Genomic DNA, 24,981 nt, shown 5'->3' with positions numbered 1-24,981 from the left:
TAATGTTAACTGGTCAAAGTTAGTCTAAATATTGCACTCATGATGATGCAATCTAAATGAGTGAGATGATATTAGTAATCTGCTGAGATCTAGCTGCACATGGAGGTCTGCCTGGCAGCATTGGCCCAAAGGCACGAATACTGTTGGACAGCTGTTGCAAGGATTTAACCTGGAGATTGTCATATTTTGTTTGGCCCCCCACGTTGCTGTTCTTTTTTTACTGAATCAACATTAAACACTTGGCAGATTTTACATAAAATTCCACATTCTGTCTTCTGCTGAGGTCTGGAAGCACGAGGATTTTATTCCTGCTTAGAAGCAGTCAGCTGGATAAGTGTTCATTGCCATCTTTGGATAACACATACCTCCCTAGTTTGTCACAGTCCCCATTGCATCCTGCTATTTATGTCTGATGCTGTGCCTATTGCTATCGAGCAGGCAGCTTGCTTTGTTACTTTCCTTTTACCACATACCTCTCTAAAGAAGATAAATGAAAACACAATAGTGCTGTGTGTTTCAAGAAAACTATAACATAGTGTTTTTGTTTCTGGAAGTAGAGATATCAACAGGAATTTAATATTGACTGACAGGTATTTAATAACTTAGTAATAATATTGTATGTGTTAAAATATTATACCCAATGGTTTTTCTCATATAGCTTAACACTCAGATCCAATTAGTGAGTGAGTTTGAGTTCTGGCCTCAGCCGTTCCCAGCCTACCCTGAAGTTTGGCCTTAGGTGCCCTACGAATGGAATCTTCTCCTCAGAAGCCCTTGTCAGGTTCCCTTTCCAGAACTGCTGACGCTGTTCAGCAGTCCTTTCTCCAGATCTCATTCTTGTTTTCTGCCTGCCCCTTTGGACTTAATGCTCTGAAACTTTTCCCTCCTGACGAGAATTGAGGCCCCTGTTTCATACAGACCCTGCACCAAAATTGCAGGCCAGATACAATGAATGGTATAATGCATTCATTCAGCTACTCTGGTGATTATCTACTAACCAGCTCTGTTATAAGTCTGATGGCAAAACAATAACAAAATAGACCCAGTTACAGTCAGCACAAGCTTGCAATAAAGACGCAAGCAACTACATAATATACTGTTAGTTAAAATAGGGCTGTGAAGAAAAATGGCAGGCCAAGGAGACAAAGTAGAGATGGAGAAGGGGAGATACTTTTATATGTCGTCACTTTCAAGAAGCAACTTTTGAACTGAGAACTGAATGAGGTAACAGAAAACAATATGGGGTGTTCTGAAGAGGAGTATGCCGGGCAGGGAACAGCAGGTGCCGAGATCCTGGAGGGAAGGTATGCTTGAGGCTCAGAAGCAGCAAGACCTATTGTAGGAGGGGCAGTCTCAGGCCAGATCATGCAGAAGCTTGTAGGCCATTCTAAGCTGTTGGTATTTTATTCTAAGGATAATGAATGGGATCTTTGATAGAGGGGAGTTACCAGATTTAATTTACCACATCCAATCTAAGCTATCTTCTTCTTTTCTTCTTCTCTCCTCCCCTTCTCCCTCCTCCTCCTCCTTTCCTCCTCCTCCTCTTTTTTTCTTCTTCCTTTTTTTATGGAGATGGGGTCTCACTTTGTTGCCCAGACTAGAGTACAGTGTTGCCATCACAGTTCACAGCAGCCTCAAATTCCTGGGCTCAAGTGATCCTCCTGCCTCAGTTTCCCAAGGAGTTGGGATCACAGGCATGCACAACCACACCTAGCTAATTTTTAACTTTTATCCCAGAGATGGAATTTTGCTGTGTTGTCCAGGCTGGTCTTGAACTCCTGGCTTCAACATCCTCTCATTTCAGCCTCCCAAAGTGCTAGGATTACAGGCCTGAGCCACCTAAGCCCCTAAGCCCCAATTTCTAAGCTCTCTCTTTTGGGAGGGCAGATCAGATGAAATAAAACTTTTACGTGTCAGAGTTTGACTGAATTTAATGATAATATGACTTACTTTAACAAGTAGCAGCATTAGATTGTGTCCACTAGTTTTTGTTTTCCTCACAATATGGTGTCTGGCACAAAATAAGAAATAGAAAAATGGTGAGTGAGAAGGGTGAAGAATTATCTCATATATAAGATGGCATCAGTTCGTCTCTGAAAACAGAATAACATACAAGGACTTAGCCTAATTCAAAGTTAATACACACGGTGTTAATCATCTACAGATGGTAAAACATAGTCATGCTATTTCTTTTCGCCTCCATAGGTAGCAGATACGCTTAAAACAACGGGAGCTTCTAAGTGATTTCAAAAGTAGGGAGTTTTTGTTATTAGTAGAACAAGGCAACTATTTTATTAACTTGGTTCTTTTTTTTTTTTTTTTTTTTTTTGAGACGGAGTCTCGCTCTGTTGCCCAGGCTGGAGTGCAGTGGCCGGATCTCAGCTCACTGCAAGCTCCGCCTCCCGGGTTTACGCCATTCTCCTGCCTCAGCCTCCTGAGTAGCTGGGACTACAGGCGCCCGCCACATCGCCCGGCTAATTTTTTTTTTATTAGTAGAGACGGGGTTTCACCGTGTTAGCCAGGATGGTCTCGATCTCCTGACCTCATGATCCGCCCGTCTTGGCCTCCCAAAGTGCTGGGATTACAGGCTTGAGCCACCGCGCCCGGCCATTAACTTGGTTTTTTAAAACTTTCTTTCTAGTGTCCAGGAGGAGCATTTACACCCAATATGCGAACCACCAAGGAGTTCCCAGATGATGTTGTCACTTTTATTCGGAACCATCCTCTCATGTACAATTCCATCTACCCAATCCACAAAAGGCCTTTGATTGTTCGTATTGGCACTGACTACAAGTATACAAAGATAGCTGTGGATCGAGTGAACGCTGCCGATGGGAGATACCACGTCCTGTTTCTCGGAACAGGTAAATATTTGAGCCCAACATGTGCTTTAATATGTAGTAAAAGTATGTATTAAATATAGGTCGTAGGTAAGGGCCATGATATTGAAACTAGAAAAACTCCAGTAATTACTTCTGTCTGGCCCTTAGTGAGATATTTAATCTCTTTTTGCCTCAGTTTCCACATCTGTAAAATGAAGCTAATAAATAAATTATAGAGTTCTTGTGAGGAATATATATATATATTTAATATATAATACATATATGTAGGTAGGGCTATATGATTTTCTTGGCAATTTGTCATTACAAGATATTTGTATGATTTCTCTGCTGCACTTTCCCCCCGAACTGGAAATGAACCAGCTTTGTGAAAAGCTTCTACCTGTCTCAATGGAAAAAAAAAAAAAAAAAAAAGCAATGATTACGTACTAGAATTGCATTCAGACATAACCGAAGCTAGTTTATCCCTTATTTAATAAGCCATGTAGTTAAGTGTTCCTTTCAACAGAAACAGACTCTGTGACTTCTTAATCAGTACCTGAAGCCATTTTCTAAGGCAAATGATAATGACAGATAGCATGTTCAATATAACATTTGGAAGTGAATGTGACTCAAATACAAACAGGTTTTTTGAAAATATTGATGGCAGTCTTAATACATCTACAAATTCCATCAATTTACTTTGATAGAAGTTGAATGAAAATGTGCTTGTTTATAGACACACATGATGTGGAATAACTAGCATTGTATGTTACAGAGCAGTGATTCTCAAAGTGTGGTCCCTGGACCAGCAATATCAGTGTCACTGAGAACTTGTTGGAAATACAAATTCCGACGTGCTTCTTCCAAAATTCTAGGGATGAAACCCACTCATCTGTGCTTTCCCAAGCCCTCTAAGTAATTCTGATGCACACAAAAGTCAGGAACCACTCCTCACGTCTTTCACACCCTGGCTTGTTGGTCAGGCGGTAATTTAAAATCTATTTCAAACATCCCTAACTACCTTACAGGAACTGATGAAATCTCTTCACTTACAATAACCCTCCTTACAATAATGTCTTATTGTAATCTTAGAACTACTTTATGAATTAGGTAGTTTATTAGGAAATAGACAACACATCTGTAAAAGTCATTATAAAATATGGCCGTGGTGGAATATGTGTTCTGGATTAAGGGATAAATTGCAATCGTACTTCAATCAGTTTAAGATCTGGATACTTTTTCTTGGCTAAATAAAATTTCCAAAGTGTGCTAAGATAAGGATTTTATTTTATCCTTTTTTTATTCTTAAAAACCGCATATCTGAATGTTTCATTTTCATGTAATTTCAGCTTTACTGGTCTGAGACTGAGAATCTTCTAAAATGTACTACTACATTTGTTATCCTTTTTGGCATCCTAGGTTGGCATCCTTTCCCACAGTTGGACATATCTGAGTTTTCACTCGTCCTCTCTTTGCTTGCCTGACAGCTGAGGAATAATCCTTCCTTCCTAGAATAACTGTTCCTCACGCTGCTCTCAATTTGTATCTCATCCTACCATCTCCAGGACTTTTGTTATTCTTACTCACTTGATTCTTCCATTTCATCCTCCACTGAATCCTCAACTTAGAAGCCTTACCAGGTTATGAAACTAGATATCTGTCTTCACCCACTTCCACCTCTGCTGTTTTGCAGATTTTGCCAAGGTCTTGCATGGTCTCATGATAAGAAAAATACAGGCTTTTAACCATTGAAATACCTCTGTCTCCTATTTGCATCAGTTGGCATTGGAGAATCTCACTTTACCTGTTGCTTCAGTCATGTGTCAGAGGATTCTCCTCTCTTCCTAGTGGTTCCATCTTAGCTGGCTTCCTCCTGCCCATGAATGTGGGTATTCCTTGAGGTTCTGTCTGTGGTCCCCCCCCATTTTTTTTTTTTTTTTTTAAGATAGAGTCTTGCTAGGTTGCCCAGGCTGGAGTGCAGTGGTGCGATCTCGGCTCACTGCAACCTCTGCATCCCAGGATCAAGATATTCTCCTGCCTCAGCCTCCCAAGTTGCTAGGATTACAAGTGCGTGCCACTATGCCCAGCTAATTTTTGTATTTTTAGTAGAGACGGGGTTTCACCATGTTGGCCAGGATGGTCTTGATCTCTTAACCTCGTGATCCGCCCACCTTAGCCTCCCAAAGTGCTGGGATTACAGGCATGAACCACCGCACCTGGCCTTATGGTCCCCTTTTTTAAGATACTCCATGTCCATCTCATTCATTCACTTGGCTTCAATTATCCATTCTGTGCAAACAAATCCCAAATGTATATTGTTATTCCTTACCATTACCTATGCTCAGTGTTTTCATGTACAGTTGACTGTTAGATAACACACATTGTATAACCCATTAACATTTCAAACATCATGCTTCAAACTCAATTTATCCTGTTTGAAAATTCTCCACCCAGCAGTTAATCCAATCTCCCATATTTGTATTCATTACTGAGCATTCCTCTCAAAGTTCTATCTCTCTTTGCTATATAATTTCTCTCTAGGCACATCACAGTACCTGATAAGCTCAATAAATATTTGTCAAGATAAATTGAAAATCATAACTATGTCCATTGTTACTCATGTAATATGAATTCATAAATGTGACTGTAAAAGCTAATCTTCATTCACATATAAGGTTTGTTCTCTATAGATACAGCCTTCATGTAAGTGACTACAAAGATTTGCTTTTAGCCTTAGCTCAATCATTCAGCGTAGAGTTTGTGTTAGAAAAACAGTTTTCTTTTTCCTGAGGCTGTGTGGTAATTTGGAATATTACCTCTTCATAATGTCTCATATTACCCAGAAAAGGTGGCTGTTTTTTTTCTCTTGTGAGGCCTGCCTTAAAGGTGGACTTTGATGCCACAACTAAGTTTTTTTTTTTTTTCATGAAAATCTACATGAAATAATTGTATTTTCTACATAAAAGATGTAGATTTCATGGGTGGAATTTGAAGCCGTTATGAACTGTTCAGCAGTGTTTATTCATAGAAGACAGTAAGAAGCATACTTTTGCACAAATTCTTTGGCTTTTCTTACCACATAAGTTTCTGGCACCATTTTCATAGAATTTTTATTTTGGTATTTAAACACTTGTGTCATTTTCAAAAACAATATTTAGGCATATGTCTTTAATTGTAGTGGAAGCTGCACTGATGATTGCTTACAAAGCCACAGGAGTCTCTTGAGGATCCCATCCTAATAGGAAAGTGTGTGCTGTGGCAATGCCCCTGCCAACAGCATCTTACTGAAGAGATGGTAACGTACTTAGCCACTGGACCTTACTGTCATTACAGGCTGCATTATAATTTTTAAACAATGATTTCAATTTATCTGAGTCTCTAGGAACCAGTATATTGGTATAAAATATTTACTGTGGCCGGGAGCGGTGGCTCACGCCTGTAATCCCAGCACTTTGGGAGGCTGAGGCTGGCGGATCACCTGAGGTCCGGAGTTTGAGAGCAGCCTGACCAATATGGAGAAACCCCGCCTCTACTAAAAATACAAAATTAGCCGGGTGTGGTGGCACATGCCTGGAATCCCAGCTACTAGGGAGGCTGAGGCCGGAGAATCGCTTGAACCTGAGAGGTGAAGGTTGTGATGAGCGAAGATCGTGCCATTGCACTCCAGCCTCGGCAACAAGAGCAAAACTCCGTCTAAAAAAAAAAAAAAGAAAAAAAAAACAACAACAAAAAACTACTGCTCAAGTAGTTCTTGGTTTGCTGGTGAAATTTCTCCCAAAGAGAGTTCTCTCTTCCTGTTTATAACTAAAAGAGACAAAATAGCATTTTTGGGGGAGAATCACAGGTCATTGTCCCAGGATTTCCCGGCATTATGTATCTAACTTGTCTTGGAAAGGATATAACATTTCTAGGGTGTTTCCAGGTTCCCTAGTGTCAGACAACCCTTCAGCTATTATAAACTAATGATGATGCTCCAGTTATTGGCACAGTGAAGCAAGTTTCTCTTTTGTCTTTTCTTCTGTATCATCATAGAAAATTCAGGGGAATTCAATGAAGACATTATTTGTCAAAGAAGATGCCATAGGGGAAACTTATGTGACAGTTCATTGGAATGCAAATAGGATTCCATGTAATGATATTCACTTTGAATATTATGAATGATTTTGTAGCTTATAGAATCTCCATGGTAGATGTGTGGGCTCTGTGCCTGGTAACTGTTAGCCCAGTACCATTATCGTATACAACTCTGGATGAATTTGAGATACTGACCTTCTACTTCCATCAAACTGTATTGGATTATTTTTTTGTGTTGCCAGATATCAAGCAAAATTAATTAATTTATTAATTTAAAAAGAAAAGAAAAAATGGAGGGAGGAAGGGAAAGAGGGAGGGAGGAAGGAAGGAAGGAAGGAAGGAAGGAAGGAAGGAAGGAAGGAAGGAAGGAAGGAAGGAAGGAAGGATGGAAGGAAGGAAGGAAGGAAGGAAGGAAGGAAGGAAGGAAGGAAGGAAGGAAGGAAGGAAGGAAGGAAGGAAGGAAGGAAGGAAGGAAGGAAAAGTGAACTTTGTCCTCTGACCTTTTATTTCTTATGGTTTTCATTATTGCTATCTAGTCTATGGGTTGTCAAACTATTAATATAACCTGTGGCCCAAATCTAGCCCACTGTATGTTCTGTATGGTACATACACTAATAATGTTGTTTTGCATTTTTAAGTGGTTGAAAAAATAAAAAGCAGAATATCTCATGAGCAGTGAAGATTATATGATTTTTGGATTTCAATGTCCATAGAGAAAGTTTTATTAAAATATAGCCATACCCATTCATTTACATTTCGTCTGTGGCTGCTTTTGTAATACAGCAGCAGAGTTGATTAGTTGCCGCAGAGACCTTGTAGCCAGCCAAGCCAGAAATATATATATTTTGGCCTTTTATAGGAAAAGCTTGCTTGTTACTGTTTTGGTTGATCATTGTAAATTTTTTAAAAATTAATACTTCTTCAAGAAGCTATTTTCTAATATGTAGATATAATAAAGTAATTCATAATGTTACCCAAAATTGTTTCTTCTTTTATCTTGAGTAAAGAAAAACTGCTGCTACTTTGTTAAAATTTAAACTGGAAACTATATTTATTTATTTTCCCACCCATTCCTGATACTACTGTCTATAAAAAAAAAAAAAATCACAGATTGAAAACATGTATTTTAAAATCAGCGCTTCCTTTTATTCTGTAGTATTAGGGCTATAGGTGTTTTTATGTTCTTTATCTCTCTTTTTTTTTTAATCTTGAGGAAGGGCTATAAAACAGCAGGCAAGGGTTCTCATAGGATTAACATTTCTGTTTTAACTTTGCCACCTACTGCTTACATCCAGGCCGTTTGTTCAAAGCAGACTGTGTTACACAGTCAAGAGATTTTTGCTGGTTTTCCTTTTGCTTCTGGAGTTATGAAAATATTTAAGTGTCTGGGTCAGGTTCAGAAACATTCTGTAAAATTTTTATTTTTAGCACTATATATGAATCAGAATGACTTATGGTTTTTGATGAAAGAGTGAGAGTATTCTTACAAATGGATGTTAGAGGTTTAGGATGACTTAATGCTATTATGATTTTTTAATGTAGAGTCAATACATGTGGTGTTCTGCTAACATTCTTATATAGTGTATACTGTTTCATGCTTCTTATTAGCTTCCGTTTAACTGGAGGAGTACTAAGTTGGAATATTAGTTCCAGGAAGTCCTCTGAAAGTGTGGAGTTTTGAAGTGTGTGTCACATATTTGAATAAAGCTTTAAAATGCTTGCCTTGTAGCATTAGAGGATAACTGCCTTCATAGTAACTAACCATTTCTGGCTGTTGCATCTCTTGGAATGGCACACTTAATGAACTGCAGAGCCAGGAATTTTGATTTTTAAAGAACTCCTTAAAATACCCCATGTAAAATTTGATAACTGGAGCAGTGCATGTGAGTTCAGAAGCGATGACTGTCAGATGGAAGTTGTGCGTGAATGTCACTCTGAGGATGATGTCTAGACGTCTCTTTTGCTTTGGCGTAAGGAAAAATCCCTTTGTAAGTTACTGATTTTTAATAACATTGTGAGTCACTGCTTTCCAAAGCAGAACGTGGAAACCTCTGAGAGTTTACCATAGATTCTACAGGGATTTTCACAGCAGGAAATACTAATGGAGCAGAGTGGAACGATGGCTGAATTGATGGGAGATAGATGATAAGTCACGGTGTCATGACTACTTGATCATGTAGAAGAGTAGCAAAGAGGGTTATGTGAAGAGACAGGGAAAGAAAGGAACATAGCCCTGAGTGAATGCTAATCTAGAGGCAAATGTTGTCATTTACATTTTACTTTAAAAAGAGAACTTATTAAAAATAAAAATAGGGCTCATTGCTGAAAAAATTTGTTTCAAAAAGCAGAATTATTTTTCTTTAAGCTACTCTTCGGACACCTGTTATTTTAAGAACAGTGTAAAATCTCATATAATGATTGTATAAAGAATATATACGTATAATGTGTTATATATATGTTATTATATATAATAATTGGTTCTAGTCTGCTCAAATTACCCATTTATTTAGTATTCTGACTTAGGCAAATAAATATATATTTACAGATTCCTAAAATATTTTATTGCTATTATAATGATGCTAATTAAATTTATTTGCAGTGCTTATCTCTTTCCAGGAATGCTAAATAATCTCATCCAACCCTTATAAATATCATATGAAGAATTGTAAGAATGTAGGTGCCATGGAGGGCAGGGATATGGGTTTCATTGATTGATTGCTGTATCCTTAGTACCTAGACTAGTGCATCACTCACAGTAGCCACTCAATAGACATTATTTGAATGAGTGAGTTGCATTTATTATTTGTCGTTGTTTTTGGGCAGAATCACAGATAAGTTAAGATCAAAGAGATAGTAGTCAATATGTAATACAACCAAAATATAAACCCATGCTGTCTGATTTCATATATTGAATATTTATTCTTTTCACATTTTTACCTCATTTACCATGACTACTTTACATTTTTTCCTTAAATGAAGTTCATTTGTATTTTCTCATTTTACTATGAATTAAATGTTTCATCTACATATATCATGATGATATCCCTGATGTGTTGACATTCCACATTAGCATTGACATTGCTTTGTTTGAATGATATCACTCATTTTAACCCATCCATATGTTGTTACCAAGTCTTACACGTGAACAAGATTCATCTTACAAGATGACAGAGAAGACTTGGACGAACTGCACCTTGGAACAGACTGAATTTTTGTGTGAATTAACCTATGTGCTCGAATTTAACCTATGAATTTGATATGTTTATGTCAGTTACATTTTGCCTAGGAAGAAAGGAGATAAAAATTTGGGGCAAGAGGGGAAGATGTGAAAAGGGAGTAGAACTTTACCTTCATTTTTGATGTATCACTAAATTTTTGCCCATTTACAATTTGTGTTAAAATGGGACTCATAGCTATATTCAAAATGTCTTACACGCTCACCAAAACACCCATCAAACTCTTTGGCATGTTTTTGTTTCCTTAATTAAAATGGATTCTGCATATATTTGGAGAGTTTAGAGTATCATGCAAGGACCTAGTGGCTCTCAGCAGGAGGACAGAGGGCAGTGATTCGCTCTGCAACGCTGGCTCATTTACTACCGAAACCCTGATGTTTCTCTAGATGACTTGAAAACAATTACAGTCAGACCTTATCCCTGGGTGTTGCCCCTATGTAACCCTCTAGTGATATGAATGTAAGAAAAATTTTCTAGCCTGAAGACATTAAATGATGCAGTCTATTGTCTGTTTGTCAGGAATAAATGGCCACACTAAGTTTTTGTTCTTGATGTGCTGCCAAGTTTCCCTGAGGCAGACTTGGCAGGCTTTGTCCCGAGGAGAAGAATTCACAGCCTGCTGCTCAGTCAGGCCAGGCCTTCCCTATGTGAGTATCCATAGGAAGGCTATAGCTGCCAGTTGTGGTGGTTTTTGCAGAAAGCTGACTTTTGAATTTTTTTATTGAACTTGGAAAAGTTCAAATTCTGGAAAATAGAAGGAAATGTTTCATTTTAGAATGTGAAATGTAGTATAAGTTGGAATGAAAAGATCTGAAAACAGAGTTTCTGAGGAAGTCTGTGGTATTAGAGTCGTATGTGTTACAGTGAGTTGCATTCTTATTCTTCTCTTCCACTAATGGGGCGGGCGGAATAATGCCTCTGTCCCAAAAGATCTCTATGTCCTAATCTCTGTAACTGGGGACATGTTATCCTACTTGCGAAAAGGAACTTGCAGATATGTTTAATGTTATAGACTTTGAGATGGGGAGATTTTCCTGAATTGCTTGGGTGTGCCCATTCTAATCACATGAGTCCTTAAAAAGCAGAGCTTTCCTGGCCATTGTTAGAGATGTGATAGTGGAAGAAGTGTCAGAGAAACGTGACTTAGCTGGCTTTTGAGACGGAGGAATGAGACCATATGCCAAGGAATGCAGGTGGTCTCTGGAAGCCGGAAAAAGCAAGGAAGTATATTCATTGTCCCTAAAGCATCCAGAAAGGAGCCCTCTCAAAATCTTTTGTTAGTGCAGTGAGACCTGTGATGGCGTTCTAGTTTACAGAACTCTAAGATAATAAATTTGTGTTGTTTTTGAGACAGGGTCTCACTCTGCGGCCCAGGCCGGAGTGCAGTTATGTGATCTCAGCTCACTGCAATCTCCGTACCCCGGGCTCAGGTGATCCTCCCAACTCAGCCTCCTGAGTATCTGGTACTATAGGTGCACACCACCGCACCTGGCTAATTTTTCTCTTATTAGTAGAGATGGGGTTTCTCCACGTTGCCCAGGCTGATCTTGAATTTCTGGGCTCAAGCCATTTGCCCGCCTCGGCCTCCCAAAGTGCTGGGATTACAGGCATGAGCCACTGCGCCCAGCCTTTAACGTGTGTTTTTAAGACACTAAATTGGTAGTAATTTGTTCATGACAGCAATAGAAGCTTAAGACAACTAGCTTTTGAGTTATAACTTAATCTATGCTTCTTTGAATAATTTTTAAAATAAAGATTAATCAATTCTGATGTTTTAAAACTCGGGAAATGTCCTTAATGATTTATGCAAAAAGATAACATGTTATGTTCTAGAGCTTTTCTCTACCAGTATAGAATAACATAGTAATATATCACAAAGATATCATTTATTCAGTCATTAGAATTTATTGAGATTATTGCATTCCAGGACTTACGATATATAAAGAAAAATGGCAACATCATTTTCCTTTAAGAATCTCTTGACTCAATGGAGGAGAGAATTTAATCCAATTCAATAAATATTTATTTTGCATGGGAGTGGCTGCCTGATACATATTTGAGATAGTGTTCTATTGCTGTATAACAAATTACTACAAAATTTGTGGCTTAAGGCTACATACATTTATTATCTTACAGCTCCCAAAGATGATTGCTTAGCTAGCCTCTCTGATCACGGTCTCACAACAAAATTTAGCCAGGCTACAATTGTTTTTTAAAGTTCAAGGCCCTCTTCCAAACCCACCTGGTTTTTGGCAAAATTCAGTTCCTTACTTTTGCAGAAGTAAGGTCCTTAGCTCCTTGAGGCCACCCACAGGTTTTTGCACATAAATCTCCTCATTGGCTTTTTAAAATGTGGTTGTTTGCTTCTTCAAGGCCAGTAGAGTCTCTCACTTCAATCTGCTGAGGTGGGGTGTCATATAATCATAATCTTGATATTGACATACCATCACTTTTATATTTTTCTGTTGCTTAAAAGCAAGTCACATGTTCTACCTGCACTCAAGAGGAGGAGTTATACAAGAGCATGACTCATTGAGGGTCACCTTAGAGTGTGTCAGCCATGACCCATACACGTTTTTAGGTAGATCATTTTTACAATGTTGTAGAGGATACATTAAAGACAGAGGAAAGAAAATAAGACTCTTTATAAGTTATAGGTAAGAAATGATGAGAGCCTAAATTAAGACAGGGATTAGAAATGACATTATCTGGTCTAAAAAGTATTTGGGAGAAAGAAAGGACCTGATGATAAAAAATTGATTTGTGGCTTGATTCATAGATTTATGACTTGGCAAATGGTGGAAAGAAATACCCTTGACTGATCAAGGTAAGAGAGAATCAGCAATCAGATTTGGAGAGTGATGAATTCATTTTTGTTAATAAATGGCACACTTACCTCCTCCTTTGACCTACTATGCATAAGAGTCTAAATTGATCACTTCAAGTACATTATTTCATTAAAACTCCACAGCAACCCAATGAAAATCATTATCCCCATTTTACAGTTGTGTAAATTGAGGCTTTGAGACATTAAATGCTTGCTTAGGATGGCAAAGCTAGTAGGAACAGTAATTAAATTCAAGCTCTGTTCTGTCTCACAACAAGTTGAAGATTTGGTGGACTAATTCAGACAGGTAAGTCAAAGAGGGTGTTATAGAGAGCACTGTGCTAGAGCTGGAGATCTGGGAGTCATTAGCAATGTAGGTGTTAGCTGAATCCATGAAAATGCTTGAAGTCACTCTAGGAGACTCTGCAGATAAGGATTTAACTCTTGGAGCTCATTTAAGGGGTGGGAAAATAAAGAATATTTACCAAGAAAATGGAGAGTGATCATACAAGTAACAGGAGAATAAAAGAATGTGATATTGTGGCGGTCTTAAGAACAAACACTGAAAGGAAGGAAGATGCAGTGGTCAAGATCATCAGACATGGCACAGTTATAGCTGAGTGCCCTGGTAGTAGGTTGTTTTCCTCATCCTATCTTCTTACACACTAGTAACATTTGCCAGGAGAATAACCATTCCAGATGGAAAGACCTGAGACATGAACAGAAAGAAGTAGGAAGAGGTTGACAATGCAAGTAAATGGGTTGTTTGATGACCACATTCTGAGAGGAAAGATGTTTTCCTTACCCAGGCACCTAGAAATGTAGATAGATATTCAAAGCCAGTTTATGTATGTGGTTTAAACTTTGAAAACTAACACAGAAGAACCTATCTTATGATAAAAAATGGTGCAAGAAAACAGGTTGAGTGACCATACAATTCATAAATCCCAGATGAGTAATTCTTCTCCCCAAACAATAAAGGATTAAATAGAGAAGGTTAGCCCTGAATTTACATCTTTGGAAATGTAGTTGTTGCATCCTTTGTGTAGGATTAGTAAAAACTTACATAATAAGCCTGCATTATTGAAGGTGTGTCAGTTTATCTGAAATTAAAATATAAATAGAAACAATTCTTTTTTTTTTTTTTTTTTTTGAGATGGAGTCTCGCTCTGTCGCCCAGGCTGGAGTGCAGTGGCCGGATCTCAGCTCACTGCAAGCTCTGCCTCCAGGGTTCACGCCATTCTCCTGCCTCAGCCTCCCGAGTAGCTGGGACTACAGGCACCCGCCACCTTGCCCAGCTAGTTTTTTGTATTTTTTTAGTAGAGAGGGAGTTTCACCGGGTTAGCCAGGATGGTCTCAATCTCCTGACCTTGTGATCCGCCCACCTCAGCCTCCCAAAGTACTGGGATTACAGGCTTGAACCACCGCGCCCGGCCAGAGACAATTCTTAATGTAATGAAACAGGAATACTAAAACGTGATATGTAATTTTAAGTAATTTACAAAGTCCTAAAACATTAATTTCAGTGATTGCTGAGGCCCTATGTGAATATTCTTTAGCTATATCACAGGAAATAATGGTAGTAATTCCTTTTTTGGTGGATTATCACTTGAGCTAATACTGTACTATGGTGTTTCTTTTAACCCTCACAGAGAAAATTTGCTTCTAGAACCAGAATATACAAACTTACTGAACACTTTTTGACACATTAGATATAGCAGATATTTTTGTGAGGACAGACACCTTAGTTGAATAAATAAAGTATTAGGCCAAATCTTAAAGGGGAACATTTTATTGTTTTCTGCTTTTTTGGTATGTTTCAATTAAAACATAACTTAGTCATTCGTTATATACTTTCTAGTTTAGTAAAACCACTGGCCTTAAGATTTCTCTTTCAACTTTAACCTGCCTGAAGGTTTAACTCTGAAACTTTCTACAGCCATGATGGATGCAAGCATGTGTGTGCACCTATAAAAATCTAGATCAACATATGGGAACATCAAGAGATTTCTAATTTTGGTTGTGACTTCTCCAAAACCTTGTATAAAACCAAATACAAGGCTGGGTACAGTGGTTCATGCCTGTACTCCCAGCACTTTGGGAGGCCGAGGCGGGTGGATCATCTGAGGTCAGGAGTTTTGAGACCAGCCTGGCCAACATGGCAAAACCCCATCTCTACTAAAAATACAAAAATTAGCCGGGTGTGGTGGCATGCACCTGTAATCCCAGCTACTCGGGAGGCTTACGCAGGAGAATTGCTTGAACCTAGGAGGCAGAGGTTGCAGTGAGCCGAGACTGTGCCATTGCATTCTAGCCTGGGTGACAGAGCCAGACTCCGTCTCAAAAAACAAAACAAAACAAAAACCCCAAAAGAGTAATTTATTAGAATGGTTTTTAATGTCATCCCTGGATGAAGAATTAGGGAATATATTTTGGCATTCAAGTTTAAATCCTGCCCTCTATCACTTATCAGTTGTATTACATTGAGGAAATTGTGTAACATCTCTAAGCCCAGTTTCCTTATAGGAGAACTTTACAGTAGACTTTATAGGTTTACTTTAAAGACCAAATGAGATAAAATATGTATAAGCCTGAATGTACAACCTAGCAATTAATAAGCATTCAATAGATACATACACACACTTACCTATATAATATCTATTTTTGAAATCAATCACATATCTATGATGTATATCATATATATTAGTATATATCTATGCATTTAATAAGTATTTTGAATGTTTGTCACATGTCCAATACTGTTCTGTTCACTAGACATAAGCGGTGAACCAAAAAAAATGCATCTCCTTTGACAGAGCTCGGATACTTGTAAGCAATACAAATGGTAATGAACAATATGCATGCAATTATTTTCCAGTATCAACTACATTTGAGTACCCACTATATCAGGAAAAGCTGAAGGCAAAAAATGTATATATTTTTAAAACTTCAGTGACATCATAGATGAATCCGTTGTAATATGTTGGTGGCATTTCTTTCGTTTGGAATTTGTAGATAAAAGTAAAAGCACTGGTGTATAACAAAAGTATATAAATAATTTATGCAATAGGTGAAGAGGCAAATAGGAAAGGCAGTTTCAGACTGTGGGGAGTAAAATTAGTTACAATCTGTAGAATTTACAAGAAAGGTTCACATAGACTCTTTTCTTTGATCTTGAACAGCCTTGTCAGGTGTGTAGGGCAAATACTGTGCTCACATTTTATAAAGAAACAAAGGATTACAGTTGGCAGGTTTTACTCTATACTGTTTGCAAGTGCAAAACGAGAATGAATAAAATGGAAATAGAGGACATTTGTTGCAGATTCAGAAGGAGGTGTATTTTCTTTCTCTTTGTAATTTGCTTGGCAGTGTTGTAGGGACTGCCATTAACTGGTGTGTTAATGAGCAATCGCTATCTACTCCTGAGGGCCATTGATAACTGCAAAAAGAGAACCTTCATAGAGCATGGTCTTGTACATACGTGGTGTTCAGCATGTGGGGGAACAGTACAAATTAGTTGTATTCCTTCTAACATAACTGTTGGGCAGACATAGTGGTATCCTGATTTAGTAAAGTCATCTTTGTAGATCTGCTTTTGAGGATGTACACTCATCATTTTAGTAAAAACAGGAACATACATTTCAGTCTATAGCTTCACTTAACTATGTCTCTTAAATTGTTATTGCCAAAGTTACATATGCTCATTGTAAAACGGATCTAGAAAATATTTTTTTAAAAAAGAAAAGCAATTACAGTTCATATTCCCTTATTTGAAACCAAATGTGCCTCAGAATTCAGAAGTAGTTGAATAGTAATGTATTCATATATATTAGGTAAAATGACTTGCAGAACCTGGGACCACACCCTGTAATAATGCACAGTACTATTTCTGCAGTGAAACAGAAATCTTCAAACCATGTGTAAAAAAACAACCACCATAAATAGCCTGAAGTCAGTGCAGGTCAGGTTTTATGACCAAATTAGTTCAAGTAAGGACAGATTTTGCCACCAAAGAAATTTAAGAAAAGAGAAAACAAACTTGTGAGTTTTACAATTGTAGATAAAAGATAATGGGCCTGCATTAAAAATAGAATATAATTCCCTACTTAATAGACTAAAAATACTGATTTTTTAATACTCTGTAAGATACCACATATAGGTCTGTTTGACTTTTTTATTTATTTTTTTTTAGAGTAGATAGTTTTACTTTTCTGTCACTAAGATTTTCCGAAATGGGTCAGCTTTGTTCTTATTTCAGCTTTTACCATGTTCTCAAATATCTGTAGCAGTTCCGAAGCTTCTACCTGCACACCAGTTAGCACTCACAAAAAGAGAGCCATACCGGGTTCTCATTCCTTTTGGAGTTTCCATTTTGTACCAATTCCCTTCATACTAAAAGGCATCCTTTAGAAATTTCTCCAAATGCAGGAGGTCTGCAGGCAACAAACTTTCCACGCTTTTATTGATTGTTTTCACTTTTTTAAAAAGAGTATTTTTGTGGATATAGAATTGTGGGTTCACTTGTCTTTTCTTTCAGCATTAAAAAAAAAAAAAAGTCATTCCATTATCTTCTTGGCCTCCCTTGTTTCTCATTAAAACTTACCAATAATTATGTTCCTTGTTCTCATGACAATGTATTTTTTCTCTTGTTCCTTTCTTTTTTTTTTTTTTTTTTTTTTAGACGGAGTCTGGCTCTGCCGCCCAGGCTGGAGTGCAGTGGCACGATCTCGGCTCACTGCAAGCTCCGCCTCCCGGGTTTATGCCATTCTCCCGTCTCAGCCTCCGAGTAGCTGGGACTACAGGCGCCCGCCACCACGCCCGGCTAATTTTTTGTACTTTTAGTAGAGACGGGGTTTCACCATGTTAGCCAAGATGGTCTCGATCTCCTGACCTCGTGATCCGCCCGTCTCGGCCTCCCAAAGTGCTGGGATTACAGGCTTGAGCCACCGCGCCCGGCCTCTCTTGTTCCTTTCAAGAATTTTTCTCTATGATTTGTTTTCAGCAGTTTACATAAAATATGCCAGGGTTTGACTCCTTTAACATTTCTTCAGCTTAGTTATTAATGAATCCTTATATCTATAATGTAATGTTTTTCATCAAATTTGGGAAGTGTATGGCCATTATTTTTTCAAGTATTTTTCTTCTCCAATCTCTCTATTCTTCTTGTGAAACTCTAGTCACATATATGTTGGACCATGTGATAATACACAGGCCAAGAGGGTCTGTTCACCTCCTTCAATCTTTTTTCCCTCTGTTCTTCCAATTGCATAAATTCTGTAATCTGTCTTCAAGTTAATTGACTGTTTTCTCTTTCAACTCTTAATACTTTAATCTGCTGTTAAACCCATGGAGTTAATATTTTATTTCTGTTATTATACTTTTAGTTCTAAAATTTCCATCTTGTTTGGCGGATAGTCTTTATTTCTTTTCTGAATTTTCCTGTCTGTTAATTTGTTGAAACCATGCCTTCCTTTAGTTTTTGAATATATTTGTTTTATTGTTTGAACATATTTATACTAATTACAATAACTGCTTTAAAGCTGTTATTTGCTAAGCCCAGCATCTGGTTTATCTCAACTTTGTTCTTCTTGACTCTTGGTCCTGTTTTCTCTCTTTTTTATATATAATGAATTATGTTGTTGAATCCTGGAAATCATGGATAATGCCCTGGGCTTGAGTTCTGTTTTCTTCCTCTGATGGTGTTCATTCTTATTATAGCAAGCACTTTATTATTAGCTGATCGCTTTGCGCTTGTTTGGACTTGTACTACTCTTTGTTTGAATACATATGCTTAAAGCATGTCACTCCAATTTTACAGGACTCAAACTCCAAAATCTCTCCCTTCCACGTCTTACCAGATTAGGTTATGGGTTTTGTTAGGGCAGGCCTAAATTAGGTCTTACTCTAGAATATGACACTTTAAAAATCTCAGCCTTTCTTGTGTCAGCTGGATGTCACGGTTTTTAACAAGGTGTTAATGAGATCTGACTGAAGCAAGAACAACTTCATCCAGCTTTCCTCTTCCAGAATTGCGAAACCTGTAATTTATCTGAACAGCTTTCTCAAGTAGCAACTGCAATCTGGTAAGCCTCTGGTGCTCTCATCCTGCATATACAGCCCAGGACTCAAGCACAGACTCACAGAGGGTTTCCACGTGGATTTCTGAAACCCACTTTCTGGACACCTCCCTCTCTCTGACACTCTGTACCACAGAATTGACTTCTTTCTGCTGCCCCACATTTTCCTATCTACCTCCTCATCTTAGTGGGACCACCATGCTCTGCTTGAACACAATCTCTCTGAACCTCTGTTGGGATTGTTCCCAGACAGAAAGTGGGGGGTGATCATGAAGATTAGTTTGTGAGTATCCTTTCTTCTAGTCTTGCACTGCCTGTTAGCTGTTACCTAAAAAGAATGGCCTCATACATTGTGTCCAGTTTTTTTATTTGCTTACTACAGGAAAGTACTCTAGTATCAGTTACTCCATCATGGTTAATGGCCATATTGCCCTGCAGAAAGATTTTCCTGATTACATTTCTACCAAAAGCATTTGAAAATGTCTATTTCCTTATTTTTATGCCAACTCTAGGCTTTATCATTCATTTTACTGAAGATCATTATTTTTACAATTTCTTAAATTATATATGTACTCTAATTTTCAAACCATGTGAAAATTATTTGTTAAAATTCTGCCTGAAGACTGCCCCTGAATATTTTAATATGTTGCAAATAGGTCAATAATTTAATATAGTTGTAGAAAATATGTTATTTTAGCTAAAAATAGAAAAAAAGTAACATATTTATATTTTAAAAACTAATTTGGTAGCTTTCTCTTTGATTAAATACAGACAACTACCAAGAAATGAAATAGGTTTAAAAAATTATACTGTTTGTTTCTCATGATTCTTTAATGTTTGAACAAACACATGCTTCTTCTCTAAAGCTTATTTAATATGCAGCACCTCCAGAAATTATGTCTGTGGTATGATGTGGGAACCAGCATCTGTATTTTTAGTAAACTCCGAAGGTGACTTTGAGTGAGGTAATCTGAAAGCCAGACTAAGGTGCTAAGGAGCCAAGTGAAATTAATGGTATCAGCAAATAAACTTGAAAGTCACTGAGTACACTATTTTCCTCATAATGCAACAAAGAATGTTAACTTTTCTGAAAGGCTCTGCAGGGAAAAAAAAAAAAATTAACCTAGTTTAACCCAGTCCTTCCAAATTTATATGACCCTATAAAATCTTTAGCATCAACACACTTGGGAAGATGATTAGATGGCTTTTGTTGAGACAGCCTTTCTAAGGGCCTCCCCTCAAATACAGACACTTGAGATGCCCAACTGGGGCTCTCATGCCCCCAGGGCTGAGGCTGAAGGTGTCAACGTTACAGCTTTCCAATTACCAATTCAAAGCTCACCATGTGAGAAACCCTGCTAAACGTGAGAATTGTGCTAAATAGCTCAGTTTAGAAATACTTTATTTTTTTTGTAACAAGGGCATACACATGCATAGAATGCTACCTTTTAAAAGTAGATTCAGTGAACTAATAAAGATTTTATAACTCATGATTCAGTTTTATTCTGAAATGTTAAAACTCACTATTAAAAGATTGTAGCAGCAGTTTGATTACCTAACAGGAAAATAAATGTATTAGGAATGGGTATTTTAATGTAAAATAAGGCAGCCAATTATCAATACATAATTATAGAAATTAATAATTGATATGTCTAGTCATACCTCCCTCATCTCTATTAAGCATTCATTTGCCAAGCAAAGATTTTGCAGTTCTTTTTCGGGCTTTCAAAGTATGTTTCCTTATTTTAATAAGCAAGTCGTTTCAGAAAATTATAAAAAGGGAAGAGATGCCTTTTAGTAAATATGGTGATTTTATCTTTTATAATACTACTATAAATTAATACTAGAACTAATTATTTCGCAACAATTTACCCCTAATATCATGTACAGGGCTGCCTAGACTGACACCTAGGAGCACTAAGAGCACAGGAACTTGTGTGACTGTGGGTGACACACCCATGAAGCTGGCCCTGACTGGAATACGTTTATAGGTTAGCAACCAGGAGGAAGGGACTGGCCAGATCTCATTAAGGAGGCAGTGTTGCCCCAAATCCCTAGGCAACCAGAAGTGCAGGGGAAAACAGACAGTTTGGCACATCAGTTTCCAGGGAAACTCCCTAAGGACTGTTTACATAAGACTCAGGAGATAGATATACAAATGACTATTCCAATGACCTGCTTGGTAGTGAGCTGTGTTTGATCACTTGCCTGCCACAGCCAACACTTACTGTACTTATAAATGCAAGCTGATCTCTTGGCCAGAGACAGTGGAAAGGTTTAAAGATAATTGCTGTGCTCCTTATATTAGAAAAAAAATTAGATAGTATAAAATAAGGTAGGAAGGAAGCCTGTCTAGGAAATTTTCTTTAATGATTTAATAAAACAAAAGAAAATAAAAATATCTCATATGGATTGATGAGTCTGCTGTGTTATCTTTGTGCATAGAGTTGCATTATGTAAATCACTTCGCAGATTTGTCTTGCTTATAAACACAATGCTTTAATGTATTTAGAGTATCTCTATTATCTATACCTCACAGATGAGAAAATTGAGATCCAGTCAAAGAAAGTGACTACAATCATGTCCAAAAGTGTACTCAATGATGGAGCTAAAGCTAAAACATAACTTCCACTTACTGAGAATGTTATTGATGTGCCAGACACCATGCTAAGCAATTTCCATGTCTTATTTGTTTAATTTTTATTCGTCAGAACTCTTTCAACTGAAAGTGACCACACACCTTACTCAGACTACTTAAAACAAAATACCATTTTCTTCGTTTAACTGAGAAATCCAGAACACAGCCTCAGCCATAGCTGAATTTGTACTAATATCATGTTGTCAGGCACTTATTTCACCACCTTTCAGTTTTGTTTTCCTGTGCATTGCTTGTTCTCAAATGAAGTCTCTGCATGTGGTAGCAAGAATGGCTCCAGCACCTCCAGATTTACCAGCTTTGATGCTCCTGATTTCAGAAAGAAGAAGAGTCTCACTGAACTCATTCCCGGGAAGGGCAGGGCCCTCACTTGTTTCTAGCCCGTTCCTATGTGAATCACAGGGGCAAGGGTATGCTCTTGTTGGCCAGGCCTACGTCATGTGGGCCTCCCTGGAGCTGGGAGAGAGGTAAGCCATTCCTTAACCAGGTAGACTCGAAATGAGGTAGTTGGTGTTTCCGAAAGTTGTGTCAGGGTGTTAGTGCCAAAAGAAGGGAAGTGATTCTGGCTAGGCTTTAGCCTTAGCTTAATGGATTTTTAGATAGCCATTATGAAAAGCATGGTTATTATTTACGTTTTACACAATAGCAAAGTGAGGTTTAAAGAAAAAAGAAGTGACAGCTTCACTGTAACTATATCATAGGCCTGGTGCTTTCCCCAAGGATGTAAAAATAACCCAATTCTACAGAACACTAAAAAGGATTTATAGTTGTGAATACATTCAGAGAATACCATTCTCACCACCCCCAGAAGGAAGACATTTGATAAGTATATTATTATCTTCAAACGAAAGGGCATGGAGATGGCTTTTTGTGGACATAAGTAATTGGGAGTTTTATGGCCATTCAGGAATGCCTATCTCTCAATGACGAACATTTTAATGGGAACACACTTACTTCTCAGAAAACCATAAATTCTAGATTCTGAACTCTTGAGTCCTGTGCCTGTGTGTTTGCATGCATACTGCCCAACTCACTGAACTCACTCAGTACTTTCTTGTTGAATCAATGAGTGAAAATGGATAGAAGACAACTTAAGGCTACTTACTTAATTATTAGTAAACGATACAGCCCAAGGATACCTCAGAAGTAGTCCTCATATAGGGGACCCATTACTGTCAAAACCAAAAATAACAAAGGAAAAGAGAAATGACTAAAAGTAGTATTGTAACTTTTATTGCAAATGGATAAAAAACAGGTTTTGCATTATCTTTTTTTTTTGGTGGGGGGGACAGACTCTTGCTCTATCCCCCAGGCTGGTGTGCAGTGACACTATCTCAGCCTACTGCAACCTCTGCCTCCCAGGTTTAAGCGATTCTCATGCCTCAGCCTCCTCAGCAGCTGGATGTACAGGCGCCTGCCACCACACCTGGCTAATTTTTTGTATTTTTAGTAGAGACAGGGTTTCGCCATGTTGGCCAGGCTGGTCTCTAACTCCTGACTTCAAGTGATGCGCCCACCTTGGCCTCCCAAAGTGCTGCGATTGCAGGCGTGAGCCACTGTGCCTGGCCTGCATTATCTTTTTATTAACTCATCTTTATAGCCCTTCTTTGTGTAATATTTTAAAGATGGTATACATAAAGTATGTTTGTTGTGGGCCCTGTCAGAAGAAAATGGGGATTTCTGTAAAATTTTGCTGTCATAGTAAGTGAAACATTGGGGGAATATGGAGTCAGTTGTATCATTTGAGAGTACTTAATTCTTTTCAGAGCTGATAGTTTTATCTATTGGAACCTTTCTAATCAAAACCTGTTTTTACGTTTTATTTGGAGCTGTGTTATACACAGCCTCTACTCTGTCTCTTTTCATAGGGCAGCTATAGTTAACAGAACTTTATTGTATATTTTAAAATAACTAAAAGATTGGAATTGGAATGTTCCTAACACAAAGAAATGATAAATGCTTAAGATAATGAGTACCTCAGTTACCCTGATTTGATCATTAAACATTGTATATATATATCAAAATATCACATGTACCTCATAAATATGTACAACTATTATATATCCATAATGATTAAAGATAAAAAAATTTAAAGAGTTGCAAACAAAGAAGAAAGAATGTGGATTTTGTTGTCACATAGAATGGTAGTGATTCTTACAAACTGCAGCAGGGAACCATAAAACTGATGTGATTTGTTAACACAAAAAAGAACATGCTTTTTATGATAACATGCCCGTATAACAAAGATTTTGCGTCTGTATCCTCCTGAGTTTTCTCTCATCCTTCATGGCCTACAGATTAATTCAATAAATATTCAACAGGAACATATATGCATGCACATGTGTGTGGTCGTTTACACATGCACACACACTCACATGCACACACAAATCTTGCCCTAGCTATCACAGTTTCCTGGCTTTCAGATCGTTTTTTGGTATGTTTTATTTCCCTAGAAGTTTCCACTGCTAATTCCAATAGGTTGTTAGTAGAAATTAAGGAACACCTCCAACCACATGCATCCCTTTTCAATTGTGACATGTCTCTGCACAGCATCTCCAAATGTTTTTTCACTTCTAATTTTTATTTATCTTTCAAGAAAATCATCTAAGTTGTTATCGGGGTAATTCTAAGGAAGCAGCTACAAAACAGGTATTTCAGAGCTTTTTGATTAAAACTAAAAGCCTGTAAATGTTTTGGATTATTATTATTTTCACTTTTTTTGAGTATGGTTTAAGAAGCGAATTTTCAATTACAGAGTGCTTTGCAACTTCTAGGATTATGTGCTTATACTTTGTATCCTTATAAATTTCAGGCATTATCCTGGCAAACTCTGTCTTGCTCTTTTGTATAAACATTGTTTTTAATTTAGTGGATTTTTATTTTTTAGTTTACAGTGTTTTAAAGTTGAGTTTATTCTTTATTAAGAATTACTTTGACTCCATTGGATTCATAAAACACAAACTATAAACATGAGATAAAATCTTTTATGTCAGAGTAACTCGTGCCTGTGGAAGAGAAGCCAACTTGAGATGTGAGATTTGAAATTTATCATATTACTCACTAAATGATTTCTGGTTGTAAATTCCTGTACAATTTGGTTCAAGTTAATTCTTCTTAGAACATTTTCAACAGAATTTAAAAATGTTCATTATGTTGATTATAATACATATTTACAAATTAAAAATTTATAGTTATAATTTAAAAGAGCAATATCTTGATATTTATGATCCAACTCACTAATTAATAGAAACATTTTAAGTAAATACATTTTTACTTTGCCAGATTACTC

At 37.4% G+C, this 24,981-nt stretch overlaps 1 protein-coding gene across 1 annotated transcript in view; it reads left to right on the top strand.

Annotated features, from left to right (window-relative positions):
* The window catches only part of SEMA3C (semaphorin 3C), a 180,157-nt gene that overhangs the window by 129,816 nt on the left and 25,360 nt on the right, over positions 1-24,981 (top strand). Inside the window, exon 12 of the mRNA XM_010386802.2 lies at positions 2,642-2,864. Within this exon, the coding sequence (XP_010385104.1) occupies positions 2,642-2,864 (223 nt within the window). The remainder of the gene's footprint in view (positions 1-2,641; positions 2,865-24,981) is intronic.

Source organism: Rhinopithecus roxellana, chromosome 6 (assembly GCF_007565055.1).
Source record: "Rhinopithecus roxellana isolate Shanxi Qingling chromosome 6, ASM756505v1, whole genome shotgun sequence".
Lineage (NCBI taxonomy): Eukaryota > Metazoa > Chordata > Mammalia > Primates > Cercopithecidae > Rhinopithecus > Rhinopithecus roxellana.
Note: the sequence above shows the minus strand (reverse complement) of the source record. Positions and strands in the feature narration are given on the sequence as shown.